At 43.0% G+C, this 14,369-nt stretch overlaps 1 protein-coding gene across 2 annotated transcripts in view; it reads left to right on the top strand.

Moving 5' to 3' along the window:
• SPOP (speckle type BTB/POZ protein) overlaps nt 1-11,559 on the top strand; it is a 67,922-nt gene extending 56,363 nt beyond the window's left edge. Inside the window, exons 7-11 of one of the 2 annotated variants that reach the window (XM_059997508.1) lie at nt 656-833; nt 3,674-3,729; nt 4,227-4,349; nt 8,379-8,521; nt 9,783-11,559. In XM_059997508.1, coding sequence (XP_059853491.1) covers nt 656-833; nt 3,674-3,729; nt 4,227-4,349; nt 8,379-8,521; nt 9,783-9,927 — 645 coding nt within the window. In that variant the 3' untranslated portion in view covers nt 9,928-11,559. The remainder of the gene's footprint in view (nt 1-655; nt 834-3,673; nt 3,730-4,226; nt 4,350-8,378; nt 8,522-9,782) is intronic. The other variant, XM_059997507.1, reaches the window with a different exon arrangement.
• Nucleotides 11,560-14,369: the final 2,810 nt, after the last annotated feature.

Here is a 14,369-nt window from a genome sequence, read left to right as displayed (position 1 = left end):
CATCTTGTATGTCGTCGTCACCAATGACCGAGTGAGGGTATAAATGGCGTGGGATACCCACCCAGTTACCACTGCGCAAGATCTTGCAGGCCCAGTCCTGTTCATTAAACTAACATTTGTGAGGAAATGCCAATTATTTACCAGGCCCTATGGAAGCTGCATTTTATTTTTATGTTCCAGACCCAACTGAAAAAAGTGAAGTGCTTTTAGGCTGACTAGAGTCTCTTCTCTGGAGAGTTTAGTTTAAATGGTAGTTTCTATAGAGTTCTTTATATTTAACCTTTTGCTTAAGGCAGAATAAGGTAAATACTTGAGGTTTAACATTTGTTTTTGTCAGTTTTTTCCCTCTGGGGGTTTTGCCCAGGTCTTCAGGGCAGGGAAGGAGGAGCTTGTTAGAAGTTTGGAAGAGAAGGAGATGTGTGGGGCTCTCTCCTTACTGTCCTGAGATGGTGTAGAATAAGTATGATCATGATAGTTTGGAAATTACTTGATCCAGAGGTTAAAGACTTCATTTGTGAAGGTGGTTTCAAGAGAATATGCCTAACATCAGTTTCTAAATGTACCATAACAACAAGGTAAAAGTCATCTCTCCTCCTGCTGGGAAGAAAATTCCTGGTAACAAAAGCTTTGGACTGTGTTTTCTTATCTTTCACAGGTGAGTGTGGTGCAAGATTCTGTCAACATTTCTGGCCAGAACACCATGAATATGGTGAAGGTTCCTGAGTGCCGGTTGGCGGATGAGTTAGGAGGACTGTGGGAGAATTCCCGGTTCACAGACTGTTGTTTGTGTGTTGCTGGCCAGGAATTCCAGGCTCACAAAGCTATCTTAGCAGGTTGGTATTTATTCATGGGGAGCTTTAGTTGTGGTTAAACGAGGAAAAACAGTAGGCTGCATAATCACCTTTTGAATGACTTCAACTTTTTGAACTAGTCCAAAAAAACTGCAGCTAAATATATTTTTATATTGTGGTGACATTCGTTGTCAAAACCAAAAAGGCTACTCTCCATAAAAATGCTACTTCTTTTTTCTCTCTGTAGTGGACTTAGGCCATCATTTGCAAGGAATGGATGATGATGTGTATTGGATGCCTTTGCACCTGGAGGCTAGAAGTCAAAACACTGGTTAAGAGCAGGTGTCAGCCCCTAGACAGGGACTTAGGATGTAATGGAGAGGATTCTGGACTCAGGACTAAACCACCACGTAGCCAAATCCCCAGCCCTGGAGGTCTTAGCCCTCTCTTCCATACAAGCTTACTAGAAGAATGAGAATGTTGCCAGTGACGTGGAAGATCAGGTCTTGTTCTAGTAATAGGCCCTTGGTCTTTAAGACCAGAAAGACTGGCACACAGCAGGAACTGTTAAGGCAGACTGATGGCCTTACCTCACAGGGAAGCGTAGCTTTCAGCCACAAAATTATATTCAGGCCAAGAGATGTAAGAGGAAATCACATGAACCTTCAGGTAACAGATTTCTTACCAAGACCATCAGCCCTGTCATTCTGAAGTACACACCTGGCAAAACCTCTGTCTGGCTCAGTCTAACCATCTTCCTGATCCCTCTCTCAACTAGGTGTTACTGAGACTTGCTAAAGGAAGGCATTAACTCTTGTGTTCGTGCCTCTGTGCTCAGCTAGGCCCTCGGCGCTGCCGAGACCTCTTTCTACAGATGCGTAGTCAGCTCCTTTTCTTTTTCTCAACAATAGACACTTCACACCTTTACCACTCTCCTTTAATCTCCAGCTCCTAAAAGATGACCTTGCTACTTCTTCCAAGAGAAAATCAAGGCCCTTCTCCCTGGGCTCTTGCCTCTCCCTTGCATTTTCTCTGCATTCTCAGTGGAGGTGGTGTTCTTCGTGTCCAAAGCAGACTACTTTCTACCGTTGTTCTGTCTCATGCTGCCTTCTCAGAAGCCTTACTCTGCCAATTAGACCCTTGTTCTCCGGTATCGTTGCCATCTCTTTCTCCTGTTGCCTGTTCACGCTCAGCCTGTAAACACGCTCAAGCTTCTCCCTCTAGTTAATTCTCTCTTTATTTCCCAGAGCTAAGTTTCTTGAGTTAACATATTCATTCTCTCTATTCTTTCCTCCCACTTACCCTCAGTTTGCCTCCATGCCACAAAAGCGGTTTTCCAAAGTTACATGACCTGCTAGTTCCTAAGTTTGAGGGACTCTAGTTTATATATTATTTGACTCCTTTCTTCTGGTTTCTCTGGCTGGCTTTCTGGCGCCTTCTAATGTGTGGCCTCCCTCTTCTTCACCCATCCCTTTAAACGCTGTTGTTCCCTAAGGGTCTGCCTTAGTTCTCTTTTCACTCTACTTTAGTCTCCCTAGATTATTTTATTTATTCTCATAACATCAGCTTCTCTCTATCCACTGATCCCTCTAGGCATATTGCTGCTTTGGACCCTTCCCTCTTTATTAAAAGCACCAGCCCTTTAGTCTTCAGCTTCTGTAATGTATTTATATAGTACCTTATAGTCTATAGCCTTGCAGAGATAAGAACAATGAGAACTGATATTCTTTTGGAATAGATTAAAATATTGAGGTTCAGAGGGTTACGTGATTTGCCCAAGCTTATGTGGTTAGAAAATGGCCAATCTAAAATTAGTCCTTTCTGACATAAATTAGGTCAAAGTTCCAGGTGCCTGTTAGCTGAAACTCCTTCTATATATTCCATCTGTCCCTCCTCTCTTCGATAGAGATTGGTAATCTCAACTTTCACCAAAACCCCTGATTTATTGGACATGATAAAATTTGAGTTCTTAGCCATTTTATTACTTTCATGGTTGAAATTAAGTTTACTTAATTTTCATGGTGTTCATTAGACTAGAATGGGCATGGCTTAGAACACTGTTTCTGAACCTTTTTTTCATTATTCCCACCCCTAAGGAAAAAATTAAGACGTTAAGGAATAAGATTTTGTCTAGTTGGGTTAAGATCTGAAGGGCCACAAATGATTGTGATACCTAAGATTGTTTTCACCTCTTTGGGGCGTTACCATCTCTGTTGATAATGCATGGCTTGGAGGAACAGACAGCCTGCCATAAATAAGCCTGCACTTCACCTAGCTAAGGGATGCCATTGAGCCCTGTTCTTGACCTCCTTGCTGTGTGGTCCCTGGAAGCGGAGGAAGTGTAGGTATCATTGTTCCAGGCAAAAATGCAGGTATTAGGACACCCTGCTTAGACCATGAAGGAGCTTCCATTTGAACCCCAAGATCTACTCAGAGGATGTCATTGTCATCTAACGTAGGTAATTTGAGTAATCTCCTTGAAATATGAATGGTTGGAATGAAGCCAATAAATTATTTTGAAAGAAGTGATTTCTTATTTTCCCTACGTATTATATAATAATTATTCACTTATTGTATAATATAAAAAGAAAGTAATTTTATAATTCTGGCATAATTTGATATAAAAGACCATTTCTGTAGTAGTGGGACAGGAAAGAAAATGATCTCTTCTTCTGGAGTTCCCTGGCAGTCCAGTGGTTAGGACTCGGTGCTTTCACTGCCATTGGCCCAGGTTCAATCCCTGGTCGGGGAACTAAGATCCCACAAGCCACATGGTGTGGCCAGAAAAGAAAAAAAGAAAATGATCTCTTCTTCATAACAGAAGAACCAAGAGATTTTGGTGTGATAACCATATCTGTTTCTGTTTTCCTTTCACTTTGTAGCTCGTTCTCCAGTTTTTAGTGCCATGTTTGAACATGAAATGGAGGAAAGCAAAAAGGTATGTAACAGGATAGAGATACCGCTTTTTAGCTAGGTGGCTAGAATCAGATCATTTCCCAGTTTGGCAGCAGATTTATTTTCCTGGTTTTTTTTGTCTTATTATGTTATTCAAATGGAGTAGAGTTCCCCGAACAGACAATTTCTGAGAGCAGAGAGAGGTAGTCTGGAAGCATTCTAGGTAAAGCAGAAACACTATTCCAGGCAGGTCATCCAAATAGTCTTGGGTGAGGGTATTAGACACGTGTTTCTACTGAGGAAAAGAAAGGTGAAAAATCAAAGGTATAGTTGTCTTGCTATTGTATTTGAGAAAACAAAGGTGGTACATATGATGGGAGAAAAGGCTATTACAATCAAATAGGGCAAAGAGAACTTTCCCATTCGTGTTAGATTTAAAATGGTATGAGCTCCTCTCTTCATCAGAGCTTAAAATCATGAAAATTGTCTAGGGATTCTGTTTCGTTGGAATGTTTCTCATTTTTAGTTTCTTTGGCATAGAATCGGGTTGAAATCAATGATGTGGAGCCTGAAGTTTTTAAGGAAATGATGTGCTTCATTTACACGGGGAAGGCTCCGAACCTCGATAAAATGGCTGACGATTTGCTGGCAGCTGCTGACAAGGTGAGATGAGAACAGGACAATAACAACAAGACTAGGAGTCTTGGTGACCTCTTGAGTTTCATGACTGGGCTTTTATGTTGCTTTGTGGGCAGGATGAACATGTATCTTAGTTACGTTTTTTTTTTTTAATATTTATTTATTTATTTGGTTACACCAGTCTTAGTTGCAGTAGGCGGGCTCCTTAGTTGCAGCGCGTGGGCTTCTTAGTTGCGGCAGGCAGGCTCCTTAGTTGCAGCATGCGAGCTCTTAGTTGCGGCATGCGAACTCATAGTTGCGGCACGCATGTGGGATCTAGTTCCCTGACCGGGGATTGAACCCAGGCCCCCTGCATTGGGAGCGCAAAGTCTTATCCACTGGGCCACCAGGGAAGTCCCACATATATCTTAGTTTGGCCAGAACAGTCTTGGTTTACGCTCGTGTTCCAACACAGTTACTGATAGCGCCCTTTTTATTTTCAAAAGTATCCTGCTTTGAAGGGCAAATTATATGGTCATCCTAATTATGGAGAAGAAGGGTGAGTTGATGTTTACCTCTCCTCTTGCCGATCTCAAATTTAACCACAGTGATTTTAAAGATTCAGATAATACTAACATTTGGATTTATAATTTGGCTTTGTAATTTACAAAAATATTCTTGAGTTCATTAACTTTTATTTACACTTTGTCAGTAAGAGAATAACTTTTACCTAGTATCCTGCTTATTAGCATTTTCAGCTTTTATCTTAGAAGTTATTGAAATATACCATATTCAGAATTGAAAGATGACGAATAGATCTTTGGGAAAAAGGAGAGACTACTACAATAAATGTATGCTTTGATTGTAAGACACGTTTTAATTTGAGAAATGTTAAAGTGTGAAAATAAAAATATAGATCTTAGCCTTAAGGAAATATGGTTATTACCTAAAACAACAGGCTGGTGATTCCCAAAATAGGGTTGAGGGGAAGAGGTTAATGAAACACCAAGTCAAACTGGGTTTTTTTGTGTTGCTCTTTTATAGCAGGACCTTTCTCAGAACCTTTAGTATGTCAGTGTGTACTGTTAGTTTTCTAAAAGAGAATATAATAGACAAATTTCTCCAATTTAGTTAACCCTGGAGTTACTTTTCTCAAGGATCACCTCTGGGGATTAGTGTTCCCCAAAACACACTTTGGGAAACTGACTTTCATTGTGTAGATAGACCAGAGAGAGCAGTGACCTGTTCCTCCAAGGCCCTGTGGTCTGAGGAAACGTGACTGAGGGGTGGGGGTGGGGGTGTGTGGAAAAGGATTGCTATTTATCCTGTGGAAGCTTCTCTTACATTGGGGGGCAGTTGAGGCAAGGGTGTTGAAGGGCTTAAACCCGGCCAGCAGTAGACCCCGTGAGAAAGATGGTTCTCTGCTGGAGGTGCCTCCTTTTCCTGCCGTGATGCTGCAGCGCCCACCCGAGGGGCACAGCTGGCTCTGGCCTGAGAGCACTAGAGCCTTCTCAGGATTCACTCCCGGGAGTAATCTCCATCCTTCTCCCTTAGCACCCCGGAGGAGAGTGTTTGTGTTTACAGTGGAGGTCTTATCTTTATTGATCATCTTTTTGGAGTGTTTGTAGAGGATGAGGCATGTAAACCCAATCAGTGCTACCGGTGAAAAGGATTGAATAATAGCTGCACCTTTCTTATCACCTTTCAAGACTTTATTAAGTACAATTAAGCAATGTGAACATCCTATACCCTTCCAGTCTAGCTCAGTTCTGACCAGAGGAAACTTGCCTCCAGTGGAAACGGAAAGAAAATATTCGCTGTGAGTTCTGGGGAAGTAGAATACACAGCCCAAATGGCTGCTTCTTATAAACATGAGTTTATAATGATTCTGCCTCATCTGCCCTCTGATTTTTTTTTTTTTTCTTCTTCTTCTTTTTTTGGCCTCACCACACGGCTTGTGGGATTTTAGTTCCCCAAGCAGGGATCGAACCCAGGCCCTCGGCAGTGAGAGCACAGAGTCCTGACCACTGGACTGCCAGGGAATTCCCCTTCCTCTGATTTTCAGTGAAGCAGTCACTTGTGCTTATACATACCAGGCATTTATCCCCCTCATTGTCTAGCTCCCATAAGGATGAGTAGCATCACAAGGTCCAATTTTTAGACAGAAATACTAAAACTCAGAGTTGTACATTCTCAGAGCCAGGGTTAGACATCTGTGTCCCTGGGTTTTCATTCCTGCTCCTCGGCCAGAGAGCCTACTGGGAACCTATTGTAAGTAGAGAGAGCGGGGGTCAGCCTGAACTGACGTTCTGAGGTTGGTGCTTTTCAGTACAATGTGTTAGTTAAAGCAGTTGAATCACAGCGGTGCTCTAAATTTATGAATGAGAAGTAACGGAAGGGTGCGTTTTTCAAATTCCATTCAAAATTTCCCATTAGACAGTCCTTGCTCTAAGCTTATTTGAAAACATTTTTACCTTTACACCTCCTTGTGAGCTTCAGGAAAACAGAATAAGAAAATTTTCATGGAAGGATCTAAACATCTAGAATTTACCCAAGAGGCTAAAACAGCTTCTTCTAAGTTTTTCCAGTCTCCTGGGGACATGTGTAATTAGACCAAAAACAAAACAAAACACATAGCCCAGGCCTAGGAGACAAATTTCAATCTCCCGGGTAAGGACTACCATTAGGCAGGTTTTTCAGAAGCATAATTAAGAAAAAAACCTTTGTCCCCAAGGGACGAAAATGGCTACTCTTGTCTAATTATGCAGTAGGGATCAGAGCTATTCACAGTAAAAGTCCTTTTAAAAGAATTTTATTGAGAAAGGATAAGACGAATATTCTCTGCAGCACTGTATGAAGACTGAACATTTACTTAACCTTTTCCAGTCTTTTAAAACAAAAACGGCAGCCTAATTTCTTTCTTGTGTAGTGTCATTCCCGTTTTCCATGGAAACTGTTTTCTAGTTACTCAGATGTAAGAAATTAAAGCTGCACCCAAAACCAATAAAATTCTCTTTTTGCTGCAGGAGATCACAGTGCCAGCAGATATGCCTCCTCACCCAGAATTCATAACAATAAAAGTGTCTTGGTTTGATCGTCATGATTCAGCCTGAAGGAGTGTTGTGTCATTCAGTTCTCAGGCCCTCAAGATGGGACCTGTATGGAGACTGTGGATACCCTCAGAGCAAATCATTCTCCTATGAGCTGATTAATGACATTTTATTTTGTGCCTTCCTTTATCCCTTCTTCCCCCTTTTGCCTGAAATTCCTTAGTAAGTTCATAATATATTTGAGAGCGAGTAGCACAGTTGCATCAAAACAAATCAGGTAGATCAGATGTGCCCAATGTTAACCTAGGCCTTCATTTCCAAAACATTTATTTATACCCTTTACTTGGAAAATAGGAAGTTTTTAGGCTGAAACTGGATCCAGGGTCTCTGTTGCTTTGTTCTTCTACCCTAAGAATCTTAACCTCAACCCCGATAAGATAGGACTCCATTTATCCTTTTCTGTTGAAAAGGAGGCCTTTAGTTGACGCTCATTCAGGAATAACTAGTGGTAGAGATGCTGGTGAATGTCACCACAGGGCTCCTTTTCACAGCCTGATGGGACAGTTGGAATATCCTGCTGGGCTGGTGACAATGCTTAAGTAGAAAGGACTGTGCTGCACCCTAGTCTGGCTCTAAATAAAAGGATTGCAGAAATTTAAATGTAATGTCCCTGTCGACTTGAAGCAGAGAAATACCTCATTGTAAGGGTAGGTGGTGATGGTTTAAGAGACACTTTAATGGTAGCCGGGGTAGGGGAAAACTTGAAGATGTGGGTCTATTCCATAATTGCCACTTTTCTAATAGACTTTAGAACTTGAATGGCAGCTATGCAAGGTATCTTGGCTGTTCATTTCGGCCTTCGGAGTATGGTTTTGTTTTATAATTGCAGTAGCAGCATTTTCGTGGTCTGTGCAGTTTTGTTAAGGTATCCAGTTACGTGATGGTACAGCTGAAGAAAACAACTTCAGTAGCGGTCAGTCCAGAGCATTCCTGCTCTGACGACAGCCACGCTTGTGTTTTACAGTATGCCTTGGAGCGTTTAAAGGTCATGTGTGAGGATGCCCTCTGCAGTAACCTCTCCGTGGAGAACGCCGCAGAGATTCTCATCCTGGCTGACCTCCACAGCGCAGATCAGCTGAAAACTCAGGCAGTGGATTTCATCAACTAGTGAGTTGTCATCTTCAGAGTTCTTTCAGGGTAGTTGGGTTAGTTAACGAATGAGAAAGGAAGACTTTGAATTGGCGAGTGAAACAGGTGAGTAGCTTCATTAAGCTTCTTAGTAGTAAGTAGAGAGTGTCCATCTTTTCCTTCAGCTTGACGGTGTGAAAAATGGTTCTGCTTTCATCAGTCTCATCTGATTGGTGAGTGAAGTGTATTACTACCTTGCAGGATCAGAATTGATGAAAATGCCAACTTGCTGGTCTGAAAAAGCTGTGTCCCCTAAAGCGATAGTATCTGTACTTCATACTCACCGTTAAAAAAAAGACATGCAGATCTCTGGGAGAGCAGAAGTGGATTTTTATGAGTTAGTAAGAGTGTCCAGTGGTCGACTGCAGAACGGGGAAAAGAGAAGGCATGATCAGGAGACGAGGTCGTAAAATAACTGTTTTGAGAAAGAAGCGTAAATTCCAGTAGAACTGTTCCTTCATCCTAAATGACCATATTACTTTCTGAAATAATTCTCAGTGGGACATGTTATACTCCTTTGCCTGATGGGGAGCAAAAGTTGGAAAAAACCCCAGGAAGAGAAGCAGGCCTACTAATAAAGCCCTCAAAACAGCAGTTCTGGGGGGTGAGAGGTCTAAGAGGTCGCAGGGTAGGTGAGTAACCATTACTTAACTCAGAAAATGCCCTGAAAACAGGAAATGATGTCCTCTAAGTCTGTAAGATTGTTCCGAAGCAAAGTGTTCCTTGTCCTGAGTGCTCACTCTGTGCTGGACGCTTGCTTGGTGCTTTTTAGATGTTAACCGTTCAGTGAAGTGTGAGTATTAGCCCCTCTTTTTCGATTATCAAATAGGCCCCAGGCCGTGACCTGCTTTGTGGTTATGGGACTAGTAAATGGCAAAGCCAGATGGAAGCTCAGAGCTGTCTGACCCAGAGAAGTCTTGCTCTTTCTCTTTATCAGCATCACCAACGAATATGAAGAGCATTGATGATGTAGAGAAGAGCCTGAGGAACATTTCCTCTTTTGTAATTGAGAACATAGCGTCTCAGAGTCCTAGTTTTCAGAGTTACAACAGTTGTAACCTGGTCACCTGTCTGCACATTTTCTAACAAGCAAATTCTCATGCATGTTAAGGGTTCTGTCTGAGTACGTCTTGCATTGACACCCATAACAGCAAACCCTGGGAAATTCGGCTGTCTAGGTGGCTGTGTGATTCATCCTCCACTCACCCCTCTGGTAACCCATCTCTCGCATTTCTCCTAGTCATGCTTCGGACGTCTTGGAGACCTCCGGGTGGAAGTCAATGGTGGTGTCACATCCCCACTTGGTGGCTGAGGCGTACCGCTCTCTGGCTTCAGCACAGTGCCCGTTCCTGGGACCCCCGCGCAAGCGCCTGAAGCAGTCCTAAGATCCTGCCTGTTGTAAGACTCCGTTTACGTTCCAGAAGCAGCAGCCACTGTTGCTGCCACAAACCACCAGGTAGACAGCGCAATCTGTGGAGCTTCTACTCCGTTGTGGGGGGAAAAGACTGCATCGTGGCCCCAGACTTTTAAAACAGCACTAAGTAAACTTGGGGGAAATGGGGGTGGGGGGAGGGAAGGGCCCGGGACTCGGGGCTGTTCAACCTAATGAAAATCCTGTTGCTGCGTCACTGTGTTCTCTTTGGCCTGGCCGAGTTTGATACTGTGGGGATTCAGTTTAGGCGCTAGCCCTGAGGACATCCCAGCGGTGGTACTTTGGAGAAACCTGTCTGCATCTGACTGAGCAGAACAGATCGTCAGGTGCCTGGAGCAAAAAGAAAATTTAAAAAGGACATTTAGTTTTAAGAGAAGGGAAAAGGAAAGAAGAAAGGATTTTTGCAGAATTTCTCAAAAATCAGTTTTTGGATTCCAGTAGTATTTATGTTGAGAGAAGTTTTAGTACATCCAGCTGTGCTAAAACTTGGGTATTTGTGAGAACTCGCCACGCACCATGCAAGTATCAGAAGAGCTCTCTTGTTGTTAGCACTTATTGTTTGCAAGAACACAATACTTCCCGTTACCCTTTTATGAAAAACAACAAGGAGAGGTGAAAGGGAAAGGAGACGATTTTGATCTAGAAGATGAGTATTCTGATGTGGTAGCTTTTGGAAAAAAATCTTTATTTGGTGTTGAAAACTGGAAAAAGTAATTCATCCAGAATTCATACTGTCTTGACAAAAACTATGGTTCTCTGTTTTTAGATATTGTGGAAAATGTTTTTTGGCATTTTTCTCTGATTTTATTTCTTCTCCCCTGTTCCTTTTTCTAAAAAACAAACACACACAAAACAAAAACAGAGCAAAAAGACGAGAAAAGGAAATTTTATTATTAATGCTGTGTGGAAAAACTCCCAGCCCGGATTGCTCAGCTGTTCGTACCTGACTTGCCACCTGCATAGGAGCCAGTCCTGTTCCTTCCAATTCGCCCCTCTTCCTACAGGGGAGAACTTCCAAATGTTAATTTTTTTCTTTTTGAAAATATAAATAATGACTATTTTGTACTGTGTGGTATCTCTGGTCTTTTGTTTCACTCACCTGGCTTGTCTTCGGGGTCTGAGTTCCTTAAGGGATTTTGAAGGCCGAGTTTGATTCTTTAGCTTGCAGAGATTATGCTCCAGATGTCTAAGCGGTAGGAATTTATTGCGTCTCCCTAATCTCAAGTTTCCTTTGTGAGCTACCAGCATCCGCCAGTCCCTTGTCCTTCTTAGCTCACAGTCCACATCCTACTGAGGAATCAGGCTGCTTCTGCCAAGGCGAGTAACGGAAGTGGGCTTTCCTGCACCCTACATGTTTTAAGACCGAATTCCCAATCCCCCTTCTCCTTAAGTAAATACAAAAATATCAAGGGGACATGAATGTGGAGACTTAATAAAGGGAAGTTCTTATCTCTGACTGGTTCTGTCACTGACTGGATGTGTTTGCAGAAAAGTTAATGTCCAAATTCCCAGTGAGCTCACAGGAATGCTCTGGGGCTCCTCCTCTGCCTTCCCTGCAGCAGTGCTGGACAGGGCAGTGGGATACACTGGAGAACCATTGGCCATTGGGCCAAGGTGTGTATTATTTGACCTATTATCAGTCTAATCAAAGGCAGGATTTGCTTATTAGAAACCACTCCTTTGCGCTTCTCGGTTTCCTCCTAAGTGTCACCTATGTGAGCAAGTGCCCAGTTCTCCATGTCCTGGCTGCTGTCCTGTGCCTCCTGAGTCCTCACTTTCCAGATCAGCACGTGGATCTGGGGACCAGGGCATACCCAGGGTCTCCTGTACGCACACTGTCTCTCAGGTAACTGCACTGGCTCAGCACTGCTCACGTTTCAGCAAACCTTCCTGTACAGTATCTCATTTGAACTTCCCAACAACTCGATGGGTTGGGTAGGATAAATGAGAGATAGATAGCATCTTCCCATTTTATAGGTGAGAGAAATTGAAACCCTGAGGGACATGCCTAAGGTTACAAAACTTGAGTGAGAGTTCTTCTAATGTGATACCCTGAAAAGATTATGTAAGCAACTGGAGGAAGTTCCATTTCTGAAATGTTTAGGTACGCAATCTGAGGTAAAGCTTTCTTTCTGTGGGGATGGCAAGAGCAGAAGCTCTGGAAAGGTGCCTCAGCTGGCCTGTGTGTCAGAGGATCCAGGAGGACAAACCGGGCTTCAGATTTGCCCTTCCTCATTCACAGAAAGCTGTGGATTGGGGGCTGGTAGGTTCAGGGAACATGTCCTCAGGAGGGTAGCAGTTCTGGCACCAAGCTTCTGGCAAGATGAAAGTCTCTTCTGGGATTTCCCAAAATTTACGGGATTTCCACTGTGGGCTTTACTGTTGGGTACAAAGCAGTTAGGATTTCGGGTACAGGTGAAGCTGTTTGATGCCTCTCCTGTCATTATTCTTTCTGGACGTGTTTGTTTCTGTTTAAATGATAGAGTTGAAGCCATCTGGTTATGACAACATCAGAGCCCCAGCATACTGTTCATAAACCTCCTACTGCCACCACCCCCTCCCTGAGCTCCCCCACATCTGAAATTTAATTCAAGTTAGCTCCACAGTCTGGGGCATGTGCTGTCACTGCAGAGATGTCCGTGCCAGTGGAACAGTTGGAGATTTCAATTCCACAAGGATATGGCTTATTTATCAAAACAATATTTCAGGCAAGTAGTTTCACAGAACCTTTGGAGTTGCAGTTTCAGGTCCAAATACTGTATCTGGCATCATGCCCCAACTTCCCTCCTTCCTTATTGTCAGCCCCCCTCTATCTGGCCATTCACGGAAAAATTTTCTTGTTCCTTATGTAGAGATTAAAGCTGTGTTATTAGGCATCTCAAACACCTTTATGAGGTTTAACAATTCAGGTAAGAGATGCCTCTCTTTTCCTTATCACTGGTAAGTCTGCTGGGCTTTTAGGCCTTTAAGAGGTTCCTCTTTTTTTTTTTTTTTTTTTTTAAATTCTAGCCAGAGACATCAAGATTCTTTCTTAGGCCAAAAGATCTCTAGCTTGACCACCACTCTGCGCATTCATTTATAATTCTGGCTTAAAACTATTGTAGGTTCTCCATATTGCGTGAGCCTGTGCAGATGAAAGGAAACAGCCTGTATGTTTATGAGCAAAACAACAGACGGGGGGGAGTTGAGCTGTACTTTGAAACTGACTGTTGCTTTGTTCTGGCTCTTCAACTCCTATAAAAGAACAGCAACTAAATCCCCCCAACGTGACTATATTGGATCCTTTGGTTTATCTTTGTCAAAGACAAATTCTTGGCTGGAGCCCAACCTTATTTTCCACAGCTAATTATCTTTTTAATCAGCCCGGGCCTGTGTGTTTCCTTTATCTCATGATTGTTCCCTGAACCCTGCCCTGTATCATTTAGATTCAATTCTAATGGCTCGCTGACTAATCCAGCATTCAGGTGAGTATGGTCGGACTGCTCTTTATGCATGTGTATGCACAAGGTAGATGTGTTTCCCCCCTTTTAATTTCAGAAGTGACCTTGCCACCTTGGGGACTTTGACCCAATAGGTGGACACCTCCTGGAGACAGTAAGCAAGGAAGCAAATGTAGGATGATCAGTATTGGGGATAATGAGCTGGGAGAACCAGAAGCTTTGACCTCCAGATGAGAGCGGAAACTTGAATGTTGTCGACTGATGGGATCTTTATGTGGCTAAGCTATTATAATGCAAGATATCATTCCCCCTCTGTAAATCCTGTAATGCTGGAGTAGAAAGTGGCATCTGGAATACTCTTTGGTTCTGATTCCTGCAGCTCTAGGAAAAGAGAATTTTAGACTTGAGGGAATTCAGTACAAGCAACAGAAATGACTAAGGAGTTGAAGGGGATCAACCTCAGGGGGAAAACATTATGAAGATAAAATATGCATTACTCCAGTATGGGAATGTTGCACCAGGACCTGTAGCGTACAGATCTCACGGGAGTTCTGTACGCTTGCCGGCTTGTGTTGTGCAGCTCCCGTTCATCCCAAGGTGATAGAACCGTAACATCCTTGAGGTCACTCAACCTGGCTCTGAGCCAAGAAGCAGCAGAAGGCAAAGGAATAGCTTTGGGCCTTAGGCCCCCAGACCAGAAAGAAAGTGGAAATCTAAGAATTTGCCCAAGTGGGCACCCCTGCTCATAATGCTCAGTTGAAATGGGGTGAGCTTTAGCCCCCTCAAGACCCTGAAAGGTGAGTTTTTGACAAACGTCAGGGAAAAAAAGGGGCCCCCACATAACTCATCTTCTTTTCATGTCTGAGAAAACACATCCACAGAAGTGAGATGACTGCTCAAGGTCACAGAGACGAAAACTCAGGCCACTGACTGAGCAAACAGTGCCTGAGCACCT

This window comes from Delphinus delphis, chromosome 19, assembly GCF_949987515.2.
Source record: "Delphinus delphis chromosome 19, mDelDel1.2, whole genome shotgun sequence".
Classification (NCBI taxonomy): Eukaryota; Metazoa; Chordata; class Mammalia; order Artiodactyla; family Delphinidae; genus Delphinus; species Delphinus delphis.
This window is presented reverse-complemented; position numbering and strand designations above follow the sequence as displayed.